Here is a 27,925-nt window from a genome sequence, read left to right as displayed (position 1 = left end):
TGACCATGTGATGCGTTTCGTGACGACCCTGTACTGCGAAAGCAATTCTTAGTCAGCGGATACTCTTGTGAGGATATGCACCTTTTGTTTCGTTACTGTTCGATGAAGGTTTGTATCTGGTCGTTTCGTTTGATAAATACTTCCTCTAAGGAGTCTAAGAGCTGATTTCCACCATGGCAATGCAAGATGTCATTAATAAGATGAAGGGAACTGCGCTTGGAGTAGCAGAATATCTCACTCCAGTTTTAAAGGTACGATCGCGTTCTTTGTGTGCATGAGCGTGCATCTGCCCCGTAAGTGGATATGACCTTGAGGTTTAACACGTTTCCAATCTATCAACACAGGAGTCAAAGTTTCAAGAAACTGGAGTCATTACTCCTGAGGAAGTAAGTATATAGTGTTTTCATTTCAGTGCAGTTTGATCTAGATTGGAATCGCTCACGAAATGGGAGGGCTGGCACGGGAAAGGGGAATGGTATCACTTCCGAATCTTTCGATTTCTATTGCTTACAGCAGTGCTTTAAGCTTAAATACTACACCAAAATAAACATGTTATCATTCATGTCAATTGTCAGCTAGAAGCCACTCTTAATTTAGCCACCTTTTCATGCATAATCACAGTCATAAGTTTTCTGGTAAATTTTAGTTTAGAAAAACCGTAGCCCCTGACAAACTGGAAATAGATTTAATACTCAATTGTCTGAAATCCCGGGGGAGGGGAGGGGGTACTCCTGGGAATTCTTGGTGGGGTTGTGCCGCCCGCTTCTTCAAATCTTGACCCGATTTCATACCAAAAAGTTTAATTATCCACACCTGTTTTCAGACTAGACCTCTAAAATCCATACCCGTTTTCAGATCTGGCCTTGAGGCAGAAATTATGTTGTCATCACTTAGATTAGGGCACAAACATAAAAACTATTGGAATTCATTTTGAACTTGCATATTTCTCTTTCTTCCTTGCTCATTTGGAATTGAAACGATAAAAATGTTCATACACTCTAGTAGTACCCTCGAAAACCCAACCTGATTCCAGACCAAATTGGGTAAAGTGTATACCCATTTTCAGACCAAAACAGCGCAAAAACCCTGCCCGATGGGGTGGCATAAACCTATATGGCTTATATAAGGGAGTACCCCCCCCCCCCCCGGCCTGGAATTTACTCTGACTATTTTGCTGTTTTTACTCCTTTGCAGTTTGTGGCGGCAGGAGATCATTTAGTCCATCACTGTCCAACATGGAAATGGTGTGTACTTATTCTCTAGGTGCTATTACTTAATGCAGAAATAGTACTTTAATTGAAGCATTTTTAAATTGTGGATTATGCATAGCGTAAGGAACATGTTATTGTGGGCACTGCGATATGCAAATGTGTCCCTCAGATGTAGATACCTTTCATAAATCAGTCAGCTCCGCACGAAAGCACCCGATGTCAAAACAACAACTGTCATAGATCATTCCTGTTCCGCAATGTGCTGATTTTGTGCATTTCGAGGAGTCACAAGATGATTGTCTTCATATGCACTTTGAATGTTTCAGCTTAGCACTATGGCAAACTTTGAGACAGAAGTTTATGAATTTTTGAAGCTTTTTTACTCATCCAGGAGATAAACATGACAAAAAGATCAGCAGTTTATTGCTCTTCAACTCCCAAGCTGGTCCAAGCTCACGATTCTGCCATGAGTCTCACAATTTTTAAAGTTTTCTTACAACAAGAGTCCCAATCTCATGGTTTTTAGGTGAAATGTCATTCTGAAATGAAAAGATTCTTGGCTAAAATAAAACGGAAATGTTTACTGTTGCTGAATCGTGCAGTGTAATAATTGGTTTTCCTCTTGTAAACGCTGAGAATCACAAGCTGCAAGAGACTTTGCAACAGTTTTACGAGACACTTGTCTGCCATATGTTCTTCAAATGTGACGAAATGAGTTAAAGTATGTCTTTAATCATGCTTGTTTTCCCTGAATATATCTTTCAATTCTCCATAAATAAAGCTCTGCCATCTTCAAACAGCATAGAGCGGTAGAATTTCATGAGCAAAAGTGTTAAAGCTGATTAATTTAACGGGAATCTTCAATATTAGTCGTTGAGGTGCAATAGATTAAAAGCATTGACCTTACACGTTGGAGGTCCGGGTTTCGACTCTAGTTGTTGGAAACTTTTTTCTGTTTTTGGCCCTTTTGTTTTTGTTTTTTTGTTTTTTCGTAAAACATATTTTCATTTTCTGATAGACTTAAAATATACTGGTAGACTAATTGCAGGTTCCTTATCTTGTTTCATATCTAAAATACAGTAATTTAATAAGAATCTGCAAGTTAGGCTATGGCACCCTTTGATTTGATTTTATGAATTGTTTGATTCATACTGTTGGGATCAACAAACGTCCTGTGTTATGTTTTGTTTCAAGGGACTCAGGACCTGATGAGACGAAAATAAAGGGTTATCTTCCTAAAGACAAGCAGTTCTTGTATACAAAAAATGGTGAGCACCTTTAACACTACAGGGCTTCTGATAGGTCGCAGAAAAAAGGTCAAATTGCGCGGAATTTTTGGGACAAAATCGCGCAAAAATCGGCTGATTTTGCAGGAATTTTCGGTGCAAACTTGGCTGGAAAGCAATCGGTAAAAAAACAACGGATTTAGTGGTTATTTTCAGGGCAAATTTTGCTAGAAATCGATCGGTTTTGCGCTGATCAGACCAGCATTTTTAATGTTTTTCTAACAGAGGTTGTCATTTGCTTTTTCAACAACAACACGCTCCAGAAATGAACCAATGGCAAAGCCTTTAACATCATGGCTAGTGCCCAGTTTTTCGCAACATAATGTACGGATGGTAGTTTTGGGACATTGTTTGCACATTTCAGTGATGAAGTTTCGAGATAAATTTGCAAGTTTATGGCAAGTAAATAGCCCCAGACTAGCTGATACAAGTTTCAAAAATGCTGTACAGACATGTATTTGATAAGATTTCTACCGAATTTTGCAGTATTTTACGTGTTTTTGTGAATTTCGCGGGATTTCGCGGATTTACCTGAATTTTGCGGCTCCGTGACTGCGCGAAATATCAGAAGCCCTGACACTATGAATTCTTCATCAGTAATCTATCTTCAGTTGATTGTTCTGTGGGAAAAATGGATGGAAGCATTACTGGTTGAAGGAGCAAAGTCCTGGTTGCTGTGATATAGAGCATACAGTCAACTCTCTCCAAGTCGCACACCTCTGGGACCGGCACTAAGTGTCCGTCTTAGAGAGATGTCCGTCTTATAAAGAGTCAAATAAAGGGAATAAACAAAGGCAGGGACCAACTCTAGGTGTCCGTTTTACAGAGGTGTCCGTCTAATAGAGGTGTCCATTAAGAGAGAGCCGACTGTATTTCTTTAGTTAACAGTTCGAGATTCAAATTTGGTATGTGGCCTTTTCCTACTTTTGTTTAAGCCTGCATGTATCACAGGCTTCATGAAATTATCTTACAAGCTGAGGACAAACACTGCTGACAACTGAAGAATCTTTTAGCAAGCCAATCAATGTTTTTTTTTGGTCAACCCATAAGTGATTAGCTAAAATGCAAACTGTATTGGTTACCTAATGGGAAATGGTCGCTTATGAGAATCGATAAACATTGGGTCCCTTGGGGTCCCTTCTGAGAAGAGGTCTTGACACATCTTTTTGGAAGAGAATTTATTGCATGCAATTTCTAAGTTGCAATATGTGTGGATCCATGTTGACAGTAAAAGTTCTTTGTATCGGTGTGTGTAGTACATACAGAAAACAAAGAGATCAGCCCATGAAGAGCGATGAAAGTGGTAAATTATAAAACTCACCCCAATAAGTAGCTGCAGTTGCTTCAGAGAGGACAGATGGTCATTTAAAAGAGGTTATTATTATAGGGCTAGGAAAATATTGGCATTTACGATTGGTGGTTGCTTATAGGGGGTAGTCATTGAGTTGTTGTTGCACATGGAGGTTCGGCTGTGCCTGTAATTGGCCATTAGAAGGTACTCAGCACCTCATCTAAGCTTCTTTTGACCTCGTTCACAGTTCCCTGCTACAAGCGATGTAAAGAAATGGAGCATCAAGAGGAAAATGAAGCTATTGTTGAACCTGATGAAGATGGTGGGTGGGTGGACACCCACCATCATGTGGATCCAAGTGGTGATCAGGCTACTGCTGGTGCTCAGGAGTCATTCTCGGAAATGACTTTAGATTCTGACAAGGTAAGGATAGACGATCATGTCAATTAGGCTATTGTTGAACCTGATGAAGATGGTGGGTGGGTCGACACCCGCCATCATGTAGATCCAAGTGGTGATCAGGCTACTACAGGTGTGCAGGAGTCATTGTCAAAAATGACTTTAAATTCTGACAAGGTAAGGATAGACAGTCATGTAAATGAGGCTATTGTTGAACCTGATGAAGATGGTGGATGGGTGGACACCCACCATCAGGTGGATCCAAGTGGTGATCAGGCTACTGTGGGTACACTGGAGTCATTCTCAGAAATGATTTTAGATTCTGACAAGGTGAGGATCGACAGTCATGTAAATGAGCCTATTGTTGAACCTGATAAGGTGGTGGGTGCGTGAACACACACCATCTTGTGGACTTGAGTGGTGATCAGCTGACCACTGGGAAAGCTGGGAAAAACCCATAAAAATAATTTTGCAGTTCATTTGCCATGGGTAGATGCCTTATTTTACAGTGTATCATCAATGCAGTCACTTTGTTTGCCCCTCAGTCACTAAAAGGGAAAAAGATGCTGAGTCACGCAAGTCGGAAGCTCTTCTCTTTAAAATCCTTGTTCACAGATAGTCACTTACTTGACTGTAGAACACTGACATTGCTCAATCAGAAGTAGCTTTTTATTACCATGTTTGAATCTATGTTCACAGGCAGCAAAGGACATGACGCCAGCAGATGATGATGACGATGAGGAAGATGATGAAGAAGAAGCAGTTGATATGGAAGGTAAAAAAAAATACTTCTAGGTATAAAGAACAACTTTATATTGATGTAGAGAATATTAATTATAATGGCTTTAAAGTGGGCATTTGTTTGCATTTGCATTTGTTGTCTCACTGGCCAATCGTTCGCGCACATAGTTAAAAAAAGAAAATTAAATTCATGAGATAGACAAAGTATAGCTGTGGTACAAATTACAGAAACACTCGAATAGCCAGAAATAAATGTAACTAATTTCACTCATTCTTTTTAAATTTTCAGCTTTTGCAGAAAGTGGGATGCTAGAAAGTGATGAGGTACTTTAATTCCTTTAGCATTGTTTGTTTGAAAACAGTTTTCAAAGTCAGGTATTAAAAATCATTCATTTTATTTTCTTGTTTAGGCCACTTTATCAATTAAACCAGCATCCAAAACTGAGACAGGAGATGGTGCTGTGGATGCAAGTGCTTCTGGTGGGATTCTTCAAACAAGAACCTATGACATGTACATTACTTATGACAAATATTATCAGACTCCAAGGTTATGGCTGTTTGGCTATAATGAGGTAATAATGTTTTTAAGTGACTCCAGGAGTACCCTTAACAGGATCTGTGCTGCAGCTTGAACGACATTTCTACGCCGCCATGTCAACAATGGCTGTGGTCACACTTGGGCTTTTTTTACTATAGTAAAGTCGAGTTTACTACTGTAAACACGTTTTCTAATGTGACCGGCTTTTCTCATTTTACTATGGTAAACACAGATCTAGTCTGTTGCGGTGGCAACGGCGGTAGAATGAAAGCAAAGTTTACTATAGTAAACTTTCCTAAAACGATATGGTTTATCGCTGGTATATCTAAACTTTGTTTATTCAGTTGACATCTAGTCGCATTATTTGAGATGTGTTCTCCTGAGTGTCACGTTGCTAAATACTTATACGTGTATTTTTAGCGCTGCCAGCCTATTCTTTTCCTTTTTTCGTGCCAAACAGTACAGTAGAGATGTCAGAGTGACTCAGACAATTTTCGCTTTCATTCGAGGCAAGTCCACAGTAAATTCTGGATTTCAAGGAATCATACGCCTACATCTAATGTTCGTGTTTCATTTCTGAGTCGAGCATAAATTTAGAAGTAAATCATTCAATTCAAGTGTTTTTTTTATTCCGTGTAGTCACATTTTTTCTATCTGTTGTCTGAATATGGATTTTGGTTGGCACGCTTTTTTTAAGAAACCTTCATGTTCTTTTCACTTTAGAGTTCCACCGTTCCTCTATAGTTTCGTAATCCCACCAGGCGGTTTTTCAGACGATCACGGCCGCGAAGTAATTCAGCATGGACCGCTTATATTTGGCCGAGAAAATAATGGGATAGAAACAGTATAAGCAGTGGCACAATTTTCAGTGAATGTATGATGTACAGACAGTCACGTAACTGGATAAAAAATGAAACATTCATGGAATGTCGTAAGAATTATTACCTGTCCTCAGGCTCATCATTTGAGTGACACATTTCTGTTGGGAAACCATCTGGAATGTGTTAAGTTAACTAATGAGTTTTACTATAGTAAAGTTTTTTTACATCCTTTTTACCACGGTTAAAGCCTTTTACCAACGTCAGATCCCAAGTGTGACCACAGCCAATGTTCTTTGACCTAAAAAAGTACCCCAGGCAAGTGACATCTTTGGAACGACCTCAGACTTAGAGTCGTCCTGCACTTTCCATTTGTCAGGACTGCCTGGCCAGACCTTTTTCTTTGTAATGAGAATGTCACTTATAATCGGAACTGTTTTGTGTTCAGCCAGATCAGTATTAATGAAGGATGTGTCTGAGGATCGTTAGGAAAAACTATGAAGCCCTGAAAGAGTAAAATAAGAGAATGACACACAAGTTAAAATATTTAATACAACAAACCTGGGTGGCCATGAAGCCTGAATTTAGCAATTCCTTTTTGAAAGCAGTGCAAGTGTTGAGGAAAAATGTGCCTTTATTATTTTATGTTTGTTTTTAGAACCGCCAACCATTAACTGTAGAGGAAATGTATGAAGACATGAGTCAGGTAAACCACTTAATACAATGTAGTTTTCAGGGGTTTCAGTAAGCACGTGTTTCTTACATTGCTCCTTTGTTCCCTAAAGAAGAAGCAACTAGTTTTAAGATCTTTTAATAACATCGTAAATAAATAATATATCATTAAATGTGATGGAAGTGTCATTATATGTTTTCACGGGCCTATTATGTGAACGCTGTAGTTCAGTCAATTTTTCACATAATATACTCATGCATATTTCATGATAGGTTTGTGCAGAATTTGTTCATGTGCAAATGTACGTTATGTGATTATTTTCATTTGTTCATTACCTGAAGGAGTTGATTCAGTGGCTGATAAATTGAAACTTGAATCAAACCAGTCAGTTGTGTTTTGTTAATTATTATCTGAAAGACTCTTGGAAACCTCAATTTTTTCAGCAGTTTCCTGGGCCTGGTGTATGTCTAGGTTGTGCACGTGAGAGGCCCTGCCAGGGTAAATTCCGACAAGCTACGTGGTCCAAAAAGTAGCAACAGCGCTTAAAATGAAATCGCGACAAGAGACAACCTCCCTCGGCCAAATTGAGACAGTGACGGCAAAGCTGACAATAAGTGACAAGCATTTATAACCACCAACACGAGATGTTTTAAAATTCAGATGGGCGACATGGACCCCCCACCCCCCCCTGGCAGGGCCTCACTTGAACAATTTTGGGTAATACATAGACCTGCACAAAAGGCAGGTCACACGTCACAGGTCACAAGTGCTGGCTAGGGTACTCTAATATGGTAAATAAACAACACTCCCAGCCCTAATCAAAATCCTAAATAGAGTTTTAGCTTATCCGTGGGGATAGTGACCTAGTGCACAAGTGAACTGTGACCTTTGTTTTGTACCTTCCATTATAATTACCTTGGACTCAACCAGTTGTAACTCAAAAGGCTTTGCTAACTTCCACTGGGTTAACTGGGTAATTCTATATTGGTAACAATAATGGAACAATAATGGGTAACTAATTTATACCCATGTTGTTTGCAATAACTTGGTTTTAGGATCATGCTAAGAAGACTGTTACAGTGGAAGCACACCCACATTTGCCAATGACAATGGCATCTGTTCATCCTTGCAGGTAAGCCACCCTTTCACTTCCAAAGGTAGCGAAAGTCAAACTGGACTAAACGTTATGGAATGGTCACACCACAGACTCAAAACTTAGAACTCCATACTAAATAAATAGTACCATGTGAAAGTACTGCTGAAGAGGTTTCATTTGAATGGTAACACCATAGAATTTCATCCACAGACTCAAAAGTTAGAACTCCATACTAAATAAATAGTACCATGTGAAAGTACTGCTGAAGAGGTTTCATTTGAATGGTAACACCATAGAATTTCATCCACAGACTCAAAAGTTAGACTACATACTAAATAAATAGTACCATGTGTACTGCTAAAGGGGTTTCGTTTGGATTGTCGCACCATAGAATTTCATCCATAGACTCAAAACTTCAAGGCAACCCAAAAAACTCCATCATTCATCCGGGAAGAGAAAGGCTTAAACATGATTTAATTATACTGTATATTGTGGTTCAGTTTTATTCTTGGTTCAAATTTTATTTTTCCATGATAATGAGTCTGAGCTACATGTATGGGTGACTCACGTGGCGAGCAGGTCGTAGGTTTTGGGGTAGCCACAGAACTTCGCATCTCGCGAGTACGTAGGACTAGAGAGAAGCAACACACTGACTTACTTGCACCACGCAAGCACCTTAACTGGGAGAAAGTCTGAACCAATAATTAAAATGAACGATAACAATCTATTGTTTGCATGTTGGGTGGCCTGTGCGCGGACGTTTTATTCACCTCTATTGCTGGTGACTCACTAGAATTTTATCATCAACACAATTGCCTTTAGCTTGGAATGAAATGAAGGCAAATGTGATGAGTACATTCAACGTAGAGTGAAACTGAGATCAAATGGTACAACATTTTGTCAAATACGAAGAAACGCGAATTAATGGTTTCGTAAGACGTACACGCGATGCCTATAAAAGGGTTACCGTTCGTTTCGATACAAGTTTATGCAGTTGAGGTGTAAATAATTTCACGTACTTGGGGTAAAGAACGAATAATATTCACCCCAAATGTTTTCGTCCACGCGCAAACTATACTTGAAGTGGTAAAAGTGTTTGTGCAATTTCATTGCTTGAGTTCGTACCGACGTGGAAGCATTATGGGTTGTACAAGAATAGAATAAAAACCTTTGGACCCAGGCTAGAGGTTGATAACCCTACATGTCTACTGAGACTTCTGCCGTTAAACAATTTTGGTTGAAAAACAAGGCTATTTTTCCTATTTCCGGTATAATAAGTGTGAACGTTTTGACGTTTTCTTTGAAGCCATGTGGTTTTGTTGTTGTTGGTTTTTTTGTGGACAGGCACGCAGACGTAATGAAGAAGATTATTCAAACTGTAGCCGATGGTGGTGGAGAGCTTGGTGTTCATATGTATCCTCTGAGTGAAAACTGTCGTCTGTTGTCTGATATTTAGAATGTGTGAGGTAAAACCGAAGATTAAACATTGACGCACACGGGAGGGAGGAGGGTCGATTATCACGACCTTATAAAACTCCCCAGTAGAAGTGTAATGGAGGTTATTTTGCCGTTGTCAGTGTTGTTCCGTGAAACTCGAAACGCGCCAAAGGGAATGTCTTTAAGCTTTTTATTCTCATGAAACAGGCATGAAAGTGCGAATAAATTTAAGTCGTCCATCTGTCGTGCGAGGATTTTCCCGAACATTTCTGAGGATAGTGGAGAAGGCCTTATAGTTCACAGCACTCCCGGAGACCTGATTTATACGATAACAACGGACACCCCACGCCGCCTAGATAAAACTGTTTAATCCACTTAATTAAGCTTTTATCACAGTGTTTTCCTTAACTTTTTTTTCCAGGTATTTACTTATCTTTCTCAAATTTGTTCAAGCTGTTATACCAACGATAGAGTACGACTATACAAGGCATTTTACCATGTGAGCCTTCACAATGACCATAAAGCGGTTTTCATTTGAGTCTCCGACGCATACTTTGGATTTGTACTGCAAAAAAAAAAACAACAAAAATGGGACTTTCACAACCAATAAGAAAGCAGAAGACGTTCGTTGTTATCGAGCGCTTTTTCCCGGCTGTGGTCACTTTTTAACCTCGTTTCCCAGATTCCTCTCCTACTTGGTCCCCGGAGCAAGAGAGAGAGGTGGGGCCGAGTAGGAGAGGACCTTGGGGACGAGGTTGGTCACTTTTGAGTGCTGACTAGCTGACTGTGATTGGTTGAAAGTTTGCATGAGCAACTTGTTTGGTCTTACGGAACTCAAATGGAAACCGCGCCAATATAATTTTCAAATTTTAAGATTAAATTTTCTAGGGCGATGAGATTGTTACGAATTGAAAGTGGGTGAAAGTCAATGTAAGCTCATGAGAATTAACGGTCAGAGAGAAACGTAACCCCGACCAAAACCCAAGAAAATGAAGACAAGAAGATTTGAGAAATATTTTTATTTCATGTACTATAATTAGCATTAAACTTAGATCAAATATAATAAATTTTCAAGGTTTTCTTTGTCAGCGATTAAGAATATTAAGTATTCATACGGTTAACGGAAGAAAGGTTTGCTAGAATTATTTCGTGTTACGTAATCGATGAACTTTGTCAACTTTGGTAAATTTTTTTGGAATATGTTAAAATTTTAGATGTATTTAATTCCAGACGCGAAAAACAATCCTTACAGTTTAATAAAACATGTTAAACCGAGGCAGTTTGTTCAGTGTTGTTCGCGGAAGAGTTGTCAATACCTGTTCCTGTAGTCTCTCTGGAATAGGTGCATATTTTATTTCCATGCGAAGAAACCTATTTCTTCCAGCTCCTCTCTAAGGGCCGCTTCTTGCATCGCCGATAACTGAGAAAGGGGTGGTCGAGAGGGACCTAGATCCAAGCCTAGGAATCTCATGATAGCCTTTCCAACACCCGCATGCCCACCTAGAAGCACAGATAAAACTGATCACTATACGTTTATAGGAAACTGCCCACCTACGCCTCCCCTAAGCCAACATCAACCCTCATTTAGGGCAAAATGTTGGCTTAAAGGGGGGGTAGGTGGGCCGTTTCCCAGAAACGTATGAACCATGCCAGGGATCACTAAGAACGTAAAAACAAATATCAAGTGATACCAGCCGAGAAATATCCCTTACATATAACGAACACCCCTGTATAACGAACATCGCGATATACGGTATAACGAGTACCCCGGTATGACGAATACCTCAATAAAACAAACACCCCGATGTGACGAATAGCCCTATGTAACGAATACCTCAGTATGTAAACGACTACCGATCGTAAGTTAAGTCTCAATGTATTTAGCACGAAAGAGCTAAGTTGAGGACACCATTTTTGTGTAGGTCATCTGAGCCAGACGAAGGTATAAGGAACGATATTCTTCGCCCATAGTAAAGTGAAACATGGGTTGCTTACCATCTACATTAGCAAACCGGTCGGTTCACGGTTTGGGTAAACGGTAAGCAAAATTTAGAACCGGTTGATCACGTCCCGGAATCGCGCTTCCCGTTTGCACAAAGTAGTTCCATTTACCGAAAAACGGCCGCGGAGGCCTAAAACTGGTATCAAAGATGGAACACGAATTTTCGTTTGGAATATTCCGACCGGGAAAACAGGACTACCTTTTTAGACATTTTGTTGCTGCCGGAAATTTTCCACTAAAACGCCCCAAAAAGTCGTGTTTCATTTTCTTTCCAGCCGCATTTTACGGAAACTTTTTGCAAATGGTAAACAACCATGGTTACCACGCCCTCTTTCCAGTCTTCTTTCGATTTTGAGGGTGCCGTGCATGCTAGGACTGGGCCATAGAAGTGTCCATATATGGAACTATTGTGGGGAAGTTATGGCCTCCTTTGTTCGCTATTTCAAGGGTGGGTACAAAAACAAAACTGAATGCAGGCCTCGCTATACAGCAAAGGACTGATTTATTTGAGGTTAAATAGAATTGAATTGAATTGAATTGAATTGAGGTCAATATTTCGGCTAACAAAATCAGCCTTCTTCAGGGCCAGAGCTACACTGAAAAAGAATACTATAACGGCTTCTAAAATTTGAATTTAAATTTGCATTAGAGGTTAATGATAAACTAAATATGAGAAGAATAGATAGCGTGATAGATCAAAATTATTACACCATAAAGTGATTTATAACGTACAGTTCAACGTCTCTACATAAGAGATCGGACAAGAAAGAAGCAGTCGATTTTATTTACGCGTTGAGTGGACCTCTGCATTCAAGGGGTTTTTACTGGTTACAAATTTATCCCCCAAAAGAGTCCCATAGTACAATTCGACACCGAGCCAGAGCACGCGCGCGCAATCCGGCTCAAAAACGGCCATTTCATGCCACGAAGACCTTGGCACTTACCGTATTTCATGTATATTTTCACCATGCTTTGAGATCGGTACTGCATGTCAAAGGAATGGAAAACCATTTGATTAGCAACTTAAAGAAACTTTGTGACTCAACCAACCACAGGTACTGAACACTCGTTTTCTCTTTCTCTTTCGATTCCTGATTGGACAGTTGGATTATTCTTTCAGGTACAAGGATCACAGCAGTAGAGAAAGAAACTCAAATCAGACCGGTTAAGTGGAAGCTTTTAAATACTGACCCCATTCACCATTTTCACATAAACCATAAAGCACCTTGTTTACCCCCCAAAATCTTGGGACGGTTGTAATACCCCGGAGAAATTGGAAACAGCGATTTGCAAATATTAGGGGTGGGGGAAGGGGGATAAACAAGGATCATTATGGTCTATGTGAAAGAAGTGCATACGCCACTTTAAAAATTGGAAGAAAACTTGGCCGAGTAAACTTTCGCGAAGACTTATGGGACTGTTACTAGAGCCCAGGCAGGAAGGGAAAACAGCTGGCCTATAGCTGACCTCTCGGTCCCCAGTAACGATGGGGAATAACATAAAAGAAAAAATTGTCATGTTTAGTTCAATTATTTCTCATTTTCGTCATCTGTGGGCCACCGGGTTACAAGATATTTCAGGTTCTTATATAATGAGTTCTAATTTCCAAAGTTGTTAGTTCTCTAAGTTTTTAGACGCGGGTGTTCAGTTTACTTATCACGACAGTTAAAGTTTCGTGTCCCTTTAGCTTTCACAGTATCCTTAAAAATCTTTTGTTAAAAAGATAACGATAATAATTGCGCATTGCGTCACAGGAATTCCAGACTCACGGCGGCCTACTGGAAGCCTAATTATAAGGACTTGTATGGGAATTTATCGTAAGATCGATAAAACGGTTAAAATGTACATAAAAGACTATTAAATAATATATATCTCACGAAGAGTTGTGTCTGTGTTGTTTTCTCATTATTTCCTGCCCTATAAAAGCCATTTTAGAGGAACCAAAACATTAAAACTTGCTAAATGTCGTCTATAGGACAGGAAACAGTAAGAAAACAACACAGACAAATCTTTATGAATAATGTACAAGTACACTTCTATAGCTGTTTACGTACATTTTAACCGTTTTATCGATCTTACGATAAATTCCCATACAAATCCTTATAATTTGGCTTCCAGTAGGCTGTTGTGAGTCTGGGCTTCCTGTGATTGCGTTTGACAGAAAGACTCCGCTAAGGTGAAATTCATTGACAGTCAGCATCAGTCACCTGTTCTTTCCTTGCAGTTTCTATATCTCCCCTGTTGAAAGCATCAAAAATACGATTGTGTAGCCGTCCAGCAAAGCTATAAGTTCTGAAAAGTTAACAAAAAAGATGTGTTGTTCCTTGAATGTTACACTTTTTATGTTCCACTTTTTGAGATCTTTTAGAAAAGCTTAAATGTGCCTTCGCATCAAGTTAATTCTGAAAAAAACGGTCCAGGGGCCTGTTTTTCGAAAGGCTCGGAAACTTTTCGGACCGAAAGGCTAAATTTAAAATCAAAACATGTTGAATACTAGCACAGTTCCTAGCTCACAAACCTGTCAATTTTGCATCGTTAACTGATAGTTTCATTTAATTATTTTCAAAATAAATAAAACTTTGATCTTGAATACAAACACGGCAAACATAAAACAGCTTTCCAGGCCCGAAAAGTTACCGGGACTTTCGACGAAAGGGCCCCAGGCTTGGTTAAAAAAGTTGGGCCAACTTTTTTAAGATTTAATGCCATGCCTACTAAAAATCACCAAAAAATATTATGGTTAGTGCTCCCTGATGAAACATGTTTGATGTCTTCTTCATAACTCTACAGGAGCATTCTGATTATGGGTAAAAGCACTAAATAATGACTCCAGCACAAAATTGAAAACAAAACAGCAATATCCTCGGAGATTCGCCTTTTCTTGGTCTGGGAGAATGGGTTTTGAACCACTGGCTCTTTCCTTCGGAGAGGCTCCGGCTGGGTATCCCAATAAAACTATAGCAGTAATCCAAAAATAGTAAGCGCGCGGGGGACGATGGGAAGAGGGAAAAGGCGGGAGCCTGAGGCCTCTCTTTGCCCTAATTCCCATCGTGCCACGCGCGCTTTATTTTTCTCTCTCCCCAGCCTCCCCACAACACAAAGAGACCTCTGGGGTGGAGAGAGAACCATTCGGACTAGGAGTCAACTAGAATGCTGGGAAAATAAGATCTACAAACCCACCTCCCCTACTTTTAGAGACTCCCCCCGGTGGGCACATTTTTTTATTAACAACAACTTTAAAGCATTTAGACAAGCCTTAAGTAGAAACGACTACTGCAAACAAAAACCCGTAAGCAAGGTGCCTTCGGATACAAAGATTCTGGAAAATCCACTACTTAAGGTGACCTTTGACTCTTCTACTTCGGAAACCTATAGGCTTTAGCCTCTCTTGGTAGAAGCAAAGGATGCAGAAGAGTTATTAGTGTCCTTGATTGCATTTAAATTTTACAGTTGATACAGATAATGGGATTCGTACTTTTTGATCGATTAAACCGTCATGCAATCCTGTTACAAACCTGGCAAAATATTATTTAATGCTCGCTGAGAAAGAAGGGCGACGCATTCGGAAAGCGAGGCACAGTGTGTAAACCTATCGTAGTGTATTCAGTCTTTTAGGTTTCCGTTAGATATAATGTGTAACGGAAATGAAACGCAATGACTGCGTGATAAACATAACCATTGCGAATGGGTTTTTACAAGAGAGATAGTTTTCAAAAGTTTTGGATGTTTATAGACAAACTGAACTCCTCTGGGGACCCTATGGTAGAAGTCACTGCCTTAACGGAGTGAGCATTGGGGACAAGTATGAGCGAGAAAAGAAGTGAGTCAGGGAGGAGGGAATTGGAAGAGAAACGATTGACTTACCCTCCGACACTAGCACAGGCACCCATTGCCAAAGCACTTATGAGAATCTAAATGAAACGGAAATAAAACTTTAAGCTCTTAACTCCACATCATAGCATGACTTGACATGTTTAGCACCTACCCATCACTAGAAAACCGATTAGCTTTTTTTTTTTTGCCGAAAACAGTAAGAAGACAACACAGACATCCTTTTTTATGAATTTGTTTATGTACCTTTTAACCGTTTATCATTTAGCTTCGATTGTTATGAGTCTGGGCTCCCTGTGGTAAATTAAAAGAGTTTAGCGCTTAATTAGCATGCCTAAATACACTAGACAAACCTCATCACCACCAAAGAGGATTTGAATTTTTTCATCAAGAGCAAAGAGGAAAAGACAACGGCCCAAGTCAAACATGTCTGTACTCGTAAACTTCACTCCCGCTAAAGTTGGAATCCTTAAGATGGCGGCTTTTAGGAAGTCTTCCATTAAAACTGCGAAGCAAAAAATAATCAGCGGCAAAGTCGTAAGCAGACTTATCTTACAGAGCGCTCAGAATTCAACATCGAGGAGATCTCAGTGGTGGATGAAGGGAGTGTGTCCGGGGGGAGTACGGACCAACTTAAAATGCAACTTTCACAAATTTTAAAAGCTGCGTCCTACTCTCAGAGAGCGATATCGTCGCCCGACCCAAAACGTCCTACAATCAGGATCGCTGAAAGAGATGGCACAATAAACCTCAGCCTCGTGGAAAATGTGCGTCTTCTTAACCCGGTTCGTTCTCGTGGTTACCTGAGCTGACAAAGCTGACGCCGATACACGTTTCACCCGTATTTATATATTAGGCCTTACTTGGCGCACATGAATTAAAAAGGTCTCCGAAGAGAATAGATCTGTATAAAGCCGATACTTAAATATCTGTTTACGTTTTCTTGTGTGGACACCCACAGACGTATACTTTTGTAAGCGCTGCTAGCCTGTGTAGCTCGATATGATTTTTTTGAAGTGCGGTGAGGGAAATTTCATTTCCGACAAACGTGCATCCAAGCTGCTGAAGGAAGCCGCCAGCTATGTGGGAAGCGCTGGGCCGAGTTTCTCAAAGCTGGATTAACAGCTAATAATCCAAGGTTAGCGCCAAATTTGAAATCAGACTGAAAAGCCAATTCAGGTTAATTCATTTTGTCTACAGTTTGATGATTGGATGCTCTATAAAGAATAGAGAAAATCATCCGATAAAATGCTTGCGAGCAACAACGTAACAACAGAAAAAAAGAAACCCACGGCAAATAAAATTAAAACCCGGGTTAGCGCAGGGCCCGGATCCTCGAAAGATGGTTAAGTTTAACCAGAAACTCATAAGGGGTTGTTCAACCCCTTATGAGTTTCTCGTTTAACCCAGAATTAAGTTAAATTTTAATCAAGGTATTCTTGTCTAAGAACATGCAAATATGAGCTTTCAAAATAGAGCGGTTTTCATTTGAGTGTCGAAAAGTAATTGGTTTTGCACTTTCTACACGATGCGATTGGCTTAAAAGATTCGCGCCCCTTTTTCATCCAATCAGAAGTAAAACCAAAGCCAATTGTGACGCGCTCGCATGCATTTTCCCGCGCTTTGCGTCAGCCACATGTAATTACTTCGAGTTTTGATTGGTTCAGTGTATTGTCTGTGTCCTATGTGATTGGCCAGAGTAATTACTTTGGTTTTGGTTTTAAGACACTCAAACGAAAACCACTCTAATGTTGGGCCTTCACTCCAGGATACCGTCATGATAACACATTGAAAATGTTACTCTAAGCAATACATAGGAAGGTTAATACGAAAACAGAACAAAATTTTCAGCCTGTATTAGCGCTAATCGGCGTTTCAGGAACCCGGGCCCAGCTGGTGTCTAAACGCTTGCTAATTTAAGTGTTGATTAGCCTGTTCCAGGCGTTCAGATAGTAAAGCGCGGCGGAAAAGGTTTTTTTTTTCTTCCTCAATTTTTCTCCCGTGCTCTACTATCTGAACGCCTGGAACAGGATAAGTGTTGTTTAACGTAGACGTAAAAACGTAGCCTAGCTATCGTTTCTTACATGTGACATGGCTCCACACTGGAATATGATAGTAAAACAAAGGAGTGTTGGGCGCACAGTTGGCAACCTGCAGAACATATTCTACAAGGTCATCTGAGGAGAAAAGCAAGAAAAATGGAAACAAGATAACGCAATCGTGCACGTATAAATGAGTAAATACAAGTAAAGAAATCATTCAAAAACTCATTAATACTTCATAAAGAAAAAACAAACGAAATTAAGAGTGTCTTTATATCTGATAAAGACACAGTCGAACTTTACGTCCAAATTTTTAGACCAAAATATCCCCAAATCGATATTGGTGCGAGAATGAGTTGATCTCTATCAGATATTTTGAAGACGTTAAAAAAACTCGCAGTCGTGTATTATCAGGTGTAAAAACTCTGAGCTTCGCCTCGAGTTTTTTTAACCTGATAATACACTCCTGCTCGTTTTTTAAACAGTATATAAATCAGCGGTCGAAGCTGTCTAATCTTTATGGGAACTTTCGTAAGCAGACGACTCTACTTGGTCAAACCCGGTACGCTAGTCGGAGCTCTTGTAAGGGATGATCAACATTGTACACATAACAATAGGTACAGCTGAAAAGCAGTGTCATTTGTCATGCCACACACCATAGGATTTCGTCCATAGACACACTAGTTAGAACTACACGATACATAAATAGTACCATGTGAAAGTACTGTTGAAAAGGTTTCATTTGAATGATCACACCATAGGATTTCGACCGAGAGACTCAGAAGTTAGACTACATACATATTAAAAATAAATACTTCCATGTGAAAGTACTGCTGAAGAGGTTTAATTTCAATGGTAACACCATGGGATTTCATCCACAGACTCAAAAGTTAAACTACATACTAAATAGATAGTACCATATGAAAGAAGTGCTGAAGAGCTTTCATTTGAATGGTCACACCGTATGATATTCGCCAGTTCAAAAGCTTCTATATTTAAGAGATTGTCTTCGTCTACGGACCCAAAGCTTACTGAGAACAATAGCACACCACTCAATAACAGTTTCTGACAGTGAAACGGAGAGATAAAATACAAACCTACGGTTTTAGGAATGTAGTAGGTCGTAGGCATTAATCCAATGGCTGTCGCCCCTGCACTTTCAGCGTGTTTAGCCTTAAAAGGAGGCGGTATTCGTAATTACATAAATTCTTTAAAGGTCTAGCTAGGTCTGAATAAAGCAACACTTTCAAAAGAAGAAGCTAACTTTGGTTTGTAGCAACAATAACTAGTCACTCTAGTTCAATAATAAAGTTCCTCTAAATTCACTAGATACTCTTTTTTTGGCTTGGGAAGATTTCGAAAAATTTGCACGTATCTTTATCAGGGGCACCCAACGGCAATTTTCGGGAAAATATCTGTTCGGAAGACGATTTGAGATCTAGAATTTTCGGAGCATTTGCTGTCAAATTTCTTGCTTGCCTGCCTCTCCTAGGATTCTCGAACATCTACAAAATGGTATAATTACCCATTTTTAACGGATTTTGACCCTAAAAAAGGCCACCTAGAATTTTCGGGAGCCTTTTCCTGGCTGAAATTTTCGAGAAGGTCAGTTTTTATCCCTATAATTTTCGGATCACTAGACTTTCAGCTAGGAAATCCAAACAGATGAAAAGTTTTTAGGGGATAAAAATATGCCTATATCTACCGTTTGAATACTAAAATACGTTCAACAATGCTATTTTAAGTAGTTTTGAACTATATCCTCGTTGGGTGTCCCTGCTTTATGAAAACCGGGTGCTGGACACCCTAGGGGAAATGCAGCCTCCTACGCCGACGTTTTTTGTCCAAGAAAACCCCGGTTAGTTTACTCCCCTGTAGCTATATAGGTATGTGCTGCCCCAATGGCTATGGAGCTTGAGCCGTTTTTGTCTGAAATTGGGTGGGTTTGTTAAGGGAACAATATGGGGGCGTCCAAATGCATAAGAACGTTTAGTGTTAAACGATACTATAAAATACTAAGAAATGCTCAAACAGTACGGTTGCACTTGCATGTACAAGGTGGGAACTTAAGTAATTAGGGAGTTTTAGCATCGACGACGGCGACGGCAGCGAAAACGTCACTTTTAAAATGAATTCGCGTTTTTTCAAACTTTGTCGCGTTTATTCAAATTCGCCGAAAATGTCAAATGTAGGCGTATTTCCCTGGAGTTGATTCATCGGGTACCGAACTCAAGTTTAAATAGAGAAAGAAAAATTCATGCTGTCTTAAACTTCATCTCTCTTGTTCCTTCTCGTTCATTTCATCAAATGTTAGAAGATTCCTCTGGAGCGTTGAGTTCTTAAGGACGGCACCTAAATTTAGAAAAAGAAAAAGAAAATCGTTTTTGTGCGTTCGCGTCCTCCACGAAACATGAAATTGAGAAGTTTCACGGCGTAGTCGTGCAACGACAGCAAAGAAATGTACAAAAAAGCGTGACTCGTGCAAAGTTGTTGTTTTCGTGATAAAACCTACTGCTTTTTTGCCGTTCTCGTTGCCGTCGCCGTCTTCGTTGCTTAAGTTCCCTATTGAGTTGGCAAACTATGCACAAGTCCTTGAAGCCAAGTCTGAAAACGGGTGTGGATTTTCGAGGCCAGGACCGGTGTGGAAAAGGGCATGTTCGTTTTTTTCCCCCATAAAATAGGTTCAGAATTTGAAGAACCGGGCGGCACACTTCCATGAAGAATTCCTAGGAGTACACCACCTAGGAAGAAAACAAGCTGTTCGATACAGCCATAGGCTTGATTCCTGACCACCCGATCTTACGTCTAACATATTTATCACCGGGCTTCTCAACCGCAACAGCTGGAACTAAATTTCTGGCCTCGATTGTTCGAACGTTATATAGCGCCTTCCACTGGGTAAATCTCCATCCAACGGATAAGTATTAGGGAAAGCGATTGCGTTATCCACCTTTTAAGCAACTGGGGACTAGTTAAGTCCGTCTTCAAAATAGCGCCAGGATTTGAATACGCGCCATGATTGGCCCATTGTCGCTTTGCCAATCAGGTTGAAGGGAAATAGGCCATTTCCGAGTTCCCCCGGGCCTCTGTTTCAAAACGAGGGTAGTTGCTCAGCCTTTGATACTTTGATATGGAAATCATTTTTCATTCTCATGCAAATAAAACTCATTTTCACAAGAAAGGTTGTGCATCTAGCCTCATTTTGAAAGTGAGGGTTAATGGAACTCGGCCTATTCGAAACCGCGCATTTCCAGTAATTCGTTAAATCTGCTGGGGCCCATTACAAGGGTACCTGTACTGCTTCGCAGACGTTACTAACCAGGGTTCGATTACATCAGGGATGCAGACTACAGGTTTTTGCGCCGCAACAACAATAAAATATCTTTTGCACAACTGCACTAACCAGTTCTTGAGAATCCTTTAAGTTAGGGCATCCAATGTGTATTATGACTGGATCAAGCCTGGACAGGGAAAAAACTTAAGCCATTTAGATCAGTTTTTAATTCGATCATCTCATGTTGTGTTATTTCTTTATTTGTAAGTTTTACGTTGCTGGGCATTCGTCACTTTAGAAACTAGAAGGGAACTGGACCTAACTTGCGTCCCGAAATTGTCTCTGGGATCTTTACTGGGGACGCGCCGGTCAGCTATGTCAGCTATAAGAGACCTTAGGGACGGACCATTAGAAACGTTATGGCGGGGGGGCGGGGAATTTTCGAGCCGCAGGAAGTTTTCTTCGTTATCAAATTCCTTGTATGAATTTTTTTTAGGCTATAGCATGAATATTGTTTTCGATTAATTGGCGTGCATGAATTTTTTTTCATTTAACTTTCCCTTGCGCGAATATTTTTTTCAAGATCGACGTTTCTGAGCAGTTACCGCAAACCGCGAATGACAAGAAGTCACGTGAGAAAAGTGCCTTTGCAGTCGGGTTTGCGGTTTGCGGTTCATGTTTTTACGTCTTGATTAACGCTCTAGAGGTAAATGATTTACCGCAGGGATTTTTGCCTTCTAAAACATCACAATCCCACGTTTGAGAAGGTATGCCACTTTTTAGACCTCTTTTGCTTATTTATTAATTATCGAATTCATTTTCATCGAAACGTATTCTCTCATATAAACTAGAAGTCAACAAATTATCAATGAAATATAAACAAACATGGAAGCCGCGAGCTACCACCCGCGAATCTTAAGTTCCAAATATGGATAGACGCTAGCCGCAAACCACCGTTTGCGATAAGATGGCCTCTCATCAGTCATAAGGTCTCTATTGGCTATCCTTTTTCCCTGTTTCTCTTAACAGTCCCAGAAGTCTTTGCGAAAGTTAATTCGGTCCAGTTTTCTTCTAGCCGGCATGTGCTTAAGCAGAACCAAATATTCAGTGCCTTGTGTTCTAATTGGTTTATTAGTATCACAGGTAACCCAGGCTCAGTGATAGTACTACAGTATTACAGTGTTTGTTTGGGGTAAAGTTACGATCGCAAAATTTGCAGCAAATACATAAGTAAAAGTCAATGAAACTTACTGTGCAGGCAGTTTTTCTATCCTTAATGCTGACACGAAGGTTCTTGATAATATGTTTAATTCTTCCTCCATAAAATAAAATAGACAAGGTGATATAAGTGGCAAGTGATAACAGCTCAGCCGCTATCGCTCCCTTTCCGACACCACTTTTTCCCTGATGGATATTCCAAATTGATGCTTTGCTAATCTAACTAATGCTTTTTGTTGTTCTTGTGGTCGCTGTGTCGTCAGTCTTTCGTGGTCTATTAAGCTTTCTGTTTTGACTATTTTTGTAAAAATGGGAAACGTTGGAGTTTTTCGAGTCAGAGTTTAAAACATACAAAATTCAGACATCAGCTGCTATATGTTTATTTTTTTCATTATTTTTATCAAATGTAAACGATATCTCTCAAGGAAATGCTACCAGTAACTTACAGTAAGCCACTCAGGGAGCCCAGGGTGGGGTTGATTTTGTACACTGGTCTACTTTGTGCAAGTCGGATTGGTCATTTTTGGATTATCTTTTTCACGTTTGCTTGCTGGGGAAGTTTCATTGGTTTACAGATCTGGGGCAGTCCTATTTCTATGAGCCTAGCTCGTTTATGAACCGTTGGATTTCGAATTTCGTGAAAAAGGAGGTGTTGGAAAGGGAGCGATGGCGGCTGAGATTTCATCTCTTGCCACCTACCTTGTCCAATTCATTGTAAGGAGGGAGAATTTGAGCATATCATCATGAAAATTCGTGTGAGCATTAAGGACAACAACAACTACTGCAGAGTAAGTTTCATTGACTTTTAATTGGTATTTCCTACCAATTTCAGGATCGCAACTTTACCCCATAAGTACCCATAACCAATACATAACTGTAGTTTTACAGGAATCGTAGTGTGGCACTATCACAGAGCCTGGGTTACCCATTCTGAAAAATAATAATTATCATTAAAAACTGAATCATTGGATAATGCAATTCTAGAGCTCTGATTGGCTCAGCCATCATGGTACATGAGCCATTATACCATGCTCTCCAAATATGGTAGCTGTACTTGTCTGCTCAAAATTAAAAACAAGCTGAAAATCTGGTCTTTTTACAAATAAAGAACAGAAGAATTCTCAATATTTTGTGGATGTTTTTAATAAACAATTATTCCACTCGCGCTTGTTGGATAAGAGATGATAATAGCCTGGGTTATCTATATCCAATGTGCACTCGTGGAAATTGTTACATGTAAATACCCTATTGTTACAGGAGCCAATGATGATGATCTGTACAATGTCAACTCGCTGACTTCATTAGCTGGCAGCTAGGCTCCTTTGCATGGGCATGCTTTGTTTTAATTTAAAAAAATGGGTGTCAATAATATCAATGAAGTTTTGCATGCAGAGTACAAGATTGGAATCTGGAATCTGGAATCAATTTCAAGGATTCCAACCATTAGCCCTCAGCCCCTCTGAGAATCCAGAATCCATGGACATCTCTCCATGGAGAGATGAAAATTAATCCAGGCTAATCTTTTTGATTACCTGAACTATATGTTAGGGTTGACAAGTTAAAAATTAAGAACAATATCAAAGTGCAAATACTGTAGGTGTAAAATAATTCAACCCACTTGGTTTGGACACCCTGTTAATTAACAGACACTTTCAACAGTAGTATATATAGGGTGTCCGTATCAACAGGGTTTGACTATAAAAGGGGCTTCGGTATATTCCTACATTCAAGTTTATTATATTCTGAACAATAATAATTTTGACCTTTCTTTTGATGCTTGTATCCACTTTTCAGCAAGCTTCTTTCTCTCATCAGTTGTCAGTAAAATGCCCTCACCAGAAGTACCATTAACTAAAAGTGTAAATAATTACAGTGACTGGATGTTACCTTATACATACAGTGGAACCTCTATTCGAGGGACACTGTCGGCACCGAGGCAAGTCTCCCTTGAATAGAAGCTTGCATTTACCCATTGAATAGAGGTTGGGCTGGGGTTTGTTAAAAATCAACCGACAAAGACAATATACATATATATAAAAATCATCATCAACTAATCTCTGTGACATTATGAGTTGAATTCACACAAGTGCTGTACACTGATTTAAGTGATATAGTTCAGTTTGTGAAAGCTGCCATCATGGTGTGCACCCTTGATTAAAGATGTCAACCCTCTTTGTGGTGCAGTCACGTTTTGAGTGTTAAGGACATGTCCCCTGATTACAGGTCAAACCTAGGTTTTTGGACTCTGAAAACATGTCCCCTTCCATTGAATTAGAGGTGTCCTTCCAATAGAGGTATACACAGCTATTTTGAGACAGGTTGTCGGCAAAAATGTGCACACGACAATCCCAAAAGGTATTATGGGATATGATCAATACACTGTTCCTGACACTGCAGCTGTCAAAACTTCTTTTAGTGCTTTCCTTTAGCACGTGCAAACATACGTCCACAGCCTCTTGTGCCATTCTTTGAAATTTCTTTGAAGAACAGTGAACTCAAAAACACCCACAATACCTTTCGTGATTGTCATTTGCACTTTTTCTGACAACCTTTCTCGAAATAGCTGTATATGTGGACGTTTTTCTGGGGACCAAATTTTGTATCCCCTGAATGGAGGTGTCCCAAAGGAGAGGTTCCCTTCATGAGTCACTTTACTTCTGATTTTTCATATCTTCTAATTTGAATCATTTTTACTTTTCCAGAGGTGGTAAGAAAAATAAAGATTCCACCTCTAAGTGCCATCCACTCAGTCACCCATGTATCTATTAATTGATGCTACCAAAATTGTGCTTGTATCAAGACCCTGTGAGCAATTTTTTTCAATAAATTATTGTTATCTGCATGTGCAACGCTGTGTTGTCGTGGTCTTCTGTACACAACCCAACTTATTGTCTTCATAACAGTGATGTGTATGATTGAGACACCTTTGAATGCCAGCTTCTCTGCCCTCACCAACTTTCATTTAGCCCCCTCCCCCCTCCCACGGTAGGGAGCTTTAGCATCGATGATGGCAACTGCAGTAAAAACGTCCCTTTTAAAATGAACTCACGTTTTGCAAACTTTGTCACGCTTATTCCAATTCGCTGAAAATGTCAAATGTGTACGAATTTCCCTGGATTTGATTTCTTGGGGACCACACTCAAGTTTTGAAAGAAAAAGAAAAATTCCTCATTGCTTGTTTACGTCCTCCATAAAACGTGAAATTGGGGATTCTCAAGCCGTAGCCATGCAGTGACAGCAAAGAAATGCACAAAAAGTGTGCTGGGCATGCAAAACTGTTGTTTTGCTAATAAAACCTAATGCTTTTTTGATGTTCTTGCTGCCGTCGCTGTCGTCGTTGCTAAAGCTCCCTGCTGACAGTTCCGAGAGGATTCCTTGGGTGCTCATCCACTGGAATTCTTGCAGCATTCACTCCTTATTCATCCAGGGGTGATCACCATTGGTAAAATCGCTGGCTCCCTGAGACATAGAGACCTTTGTCTAAAAATCTGAGACCTACCGGTAAAAAATTCAAGGTTCAAAGATGACGACAAGCACACAAAGCGACAGTCACTCTGAGACTCAACAAAAGTGCTCAAAGTCCGGATTAAAAATGTCGGCTATAATTAACGGGGATGTGTTGGATTGGTACCTCTTGGACTCTTCCCCCCTGGATCTGCCCCTACTGCTAAATGTCCTAGAGTATGACCCCTAACTTGACTGAATTCTGTATTGTATTAAGAATATTGTTTGTCAACGTTTTGTGGGATTCAAAACAAAAACATGAACCCCATTAAATATTCTTACCAAATACTCCTTTGATATTCTCATTTTCAAGGTGGCTTACATAATCATCTACCAATGATAAATTAAGTTCCCTGTGGAGAAACGTACGCCATACGTTTGTCATAAGAAATGGGCTAATGAAGGTTTTTACGCTAATGTCTCCTTATGAATGCTATAAACAATGAAAATGTCCACTGGACTGCTCATCAAAAGTTCCAAGTGTAGCAATAAAAGTCTGCCACAAAATATAATTTCTGCCTAGTTTAATATATGCTTCTGCATTACCTGCTAGAGTCAAATATTGACTAAAATGGTATTATTATTATTGAGATGCTCGAAATGTTATATCTTATTGCCTTTGGCATAGCATGCACTGCAATAAATATTGGAGAGAGATTGTATGAGACATTAATTGGAGTATTCCTGTGAATATTGGAGGGGTGAAAAGACATCATCACCACCTTGCCAAAGGAGAGAGAGCCTTGGATCAAAGATCAACTGTATACACTTTGTAATCTTTACTTATTACTTACTGCATAAGAAGTTATTATCAAACTTTTTGGTCAATAAAGGATTTAATTTATTTAATATATTTTATTATTTTGCCACACAGAATAAATTATAACAAGTAGAATAAAAAATATAATAAATACGTAAATAACATTAAATTAAAATTAGTATACAGCTGGGAAGGAGTGACTGTGGAGGGGAAATCTCTGAGAAGCCAATGAGCCTATGAGGGATAAAGATTTCCCCCCACATAAACGTAACATGTTGTCCCCTCAATAAATACATTTGGAGGTAGTGTATCAACCTACCCCTTTTCATCAAATGGAGCAAGTGGGGCAGCAATTAATCCTTTTATCTAAATGGTGAAGAAAGAAGTATTGTAAAAAATCTCGGATGACAACTCGCATAAACTTACTCACTAAAGCTAGTCTAGACACCTTGACTTTGACTGCCATAACTTTCTTTCTTTCTTTCCTTTATTCCTTTACCAGTGGTAAGGTTTCCACACTCTTCATTTTTTATACATGTTTCACTCTTAATTGTGAGGAAGGGGTGGGTGGGTGGGTGGGGGGGGGGGGGCAGGGGGATCCTAACCACCTACCTCCTGTATCTCGTTTTTTTATTGACTTCCCCTCTTCAGCCCTGCTTTGATTGCAAAATATTAAGCAGTTTTCTGTAGATTACCTCTATTTCTCCCGTTTTCTGCCCTTTAAGAAAACCCACCGTCCGCTCTTTTCTCTATCCATCCTGCCCTCACCCCCCGTCCGCCACTTAATACACATTTACTTATTAAACTAAGAAAGATGTGTGAAATAGCAGATTGCTGTTGGCACGATACATATATAGGGCTATTATATGCAGAAAACTTTCCGTAAGTAGTTTGTATAAGTTAGAGACATTATAGAGGGTCTGTAAGAGTGGAAACAGCAGTTTTGTACCATCGTGCCCGTTTGAACCGATGGCCATAAGCTGGCATAGAAAAGCTTTACTCATGTACACGCGCAAAAGAACAAGCCTTTCATGAGAATTTTATCAAGAAACATGGAAAAATGACAAAATATGTCCAACATAAAGCAGAACCAAGCCCAACCAACCTTTTTCATTCCGATTTAATTTCTGTGGCCTCCCGTCTGAGGTTACCTGACCGAGACTATAAAAATGCAGGCGTTTCGCGTTTTTTATTTGTCGGTGGGACCTAGTTTGTAGGCCACGCGTTCCTAGCGGAGACCGTGGAAACTGGGGATAAGAATTAAGACGACTTTTGCAATATGCAAATAAGTCTCTTGATGAGCATGCGGTTAATTGAATAACGCGAAATGTTTATGACGTTTTAGTGCTATGACAAAATTTTTCCTTCCATGCAAGAAATCACACTTTTTCGACAAAACAGGTTTACGTTTTATGCTTATATGACATAGCAAGCCGATAAAATCGCAAGTGCAAAACAGACATAACACTGTAAACATGTGCTCTCTTTAGAGAGCTATTTTTTAAAAAATTTGATCTTATGGGAATTCGGTTCTGAACTTCATGTGCGAAATCAAACACAACTGAACATGACGAAAGAATAGTTTTGTAAACACGTGTTGCAGGTCATGGTAGCGCAGAATCTGGGGATGAAAAACGACACGATGCTCTCATCTGCACGCTTCGAAAAACAACGTACAGTTGTCAGAATGTAATGTTTTGAGAAGAAAAATTTGGAAAGATTAATGGATTATACGATGACGTCGCTTACAAATCCACACACCATTCGTGGTACGCTCATTCTAAAAGATGTCGAGCGTTTTCGG

The 27,925-nt window shown here is 39.7% G+C and overlaps 2 protein-coding genes across 3 annotated transcripts; one reads left to right on the top strand and one right to left on the bottom strand.

Annotated features, from left to right (window-relative positions):
• Positions 1–87: 87 nt before the first annotated feature.
• On the top strand, positions 88–10,765 carry LOC140950159 (ubiquitin-like-conjugating enzyme ATG3). The gene is made up of 12 exons (XM_073399352.1): positions 88–251; positions 345–386; positions 1,195–1,244; positions 2,406–2,479; positions 4,036–4,211; positions 4,887–4,962; positions 5,218–5,252; positions 5,339–5,500; positions 6,943–6,990; positions 8,013–8,089; positions 9,398–9,466; positions 9,912–10,765. The coding sequence occupies exons 1-12, from the start codon at positions 174–176 to the stop codon at positions 9,991–9,993; spliced, it is 969 nt and encodes a 322-aa protein (XP_073255453.1). The 5' UTR covers positions 88–173; the 3' UTR covers positions 9,994–10,765.
• Positions 10,759–27,299, bottom strand: LOC140950160 (N-acetylneuraminate lyase-like). Of its 2 annotated transcripts, XM_073399353.1 has the most exons (12): positions 27,227–27,299; positions 26,441–26,487; positions 25,644–25,714; positions 23,621–23,708; positions 20,769–20,826; positions 18,463–18,538; positions 17,408–17,500; positions 15,677–15,828; positions 15,357–15,403; positions 13,700–13,784; positions 12,437–12,476; positions 10,759–10,990 (listed from the first exon to the last, which is right to left on the bottom strand). In XM_073399353.1, exons 1-12 carry the CDS (start codon positions 27,233–27,235, stop codon positions 10,842–10,844), a joined length of 915 nt encoding a protein of 304 aa, XP_073255454.1. In that variant the 5' UTR covers positions 27,236–27,299; the 3' UTR covers positions 10,759–10,841. The 2 variants fall into 2 exon arrangements, with proteins under 2 accessions (XP_073255454.1, XP_073255455.1); XM_073399354.1 differs by lacking the exon at positions 12,437–12,476 and having other exon boundaries at positions 10,828–10,990.
• Between the last annotated feature and the right edge of the window lie 626 nt (positions 27,300–27,925).

This window comes from Porites lutea, chromosome 10, assembly GCF_958299795.1.
Source record: "Porites lutea chromosome 10, jaPorLute2.1, whole genome shotgun sequence".
NCBI lineage: Eukaryota > Metazoa > Cnidaria > Anthozoa > Scleractinia > Poritidae > Porites > Porites lutea.
The sequence above is the reverse complement of the archived record's forward strand: the minus strand, read 5'-3'. Positions and strand labels throughout refer to the sequence as shown.

Bases quoted from the DNA above. Each gene is read 5' to 3' on its own strand.
- LOC140950160 (XM_073399353.1), bottom strand. The intron at 20,827-23,620 runs GTCAAAATTATT...TTCCCTGTCCAG, and splicing joins ATACAAGCATCAAAAGAAAG to GCTTGATCCAGTCATAATAC. The intron at 15,404-15,676 runs GTTTGTCTAGTG...CGTTTCATTTAG, and splicing joins TCCTCTTTGGTGGTGATGAG to ATTCTCATAAGTGCTTTGGC.
- LOC140950159 (XM_073399352.1), top strand. From the start codon at position 174: ATGGCAATGCAAGATGTCATTAATAAGATGAAGGGAACTGCGCTTGGA. The intron at 252-344 runs GTACGATCGCGT...CTATCAACACAG, and splicing joins ATCTCACTCCAGTTTTAAAG to GAGTCAAAGTTTCAAGAAAC. The intron at 6,991-8,012 runs GTAAACCACTTA...ACTTGGTTTTAG, and splicing joins TGTATGAAGACATGAGTCAG to GATCATGCTAAGAAGACTGT.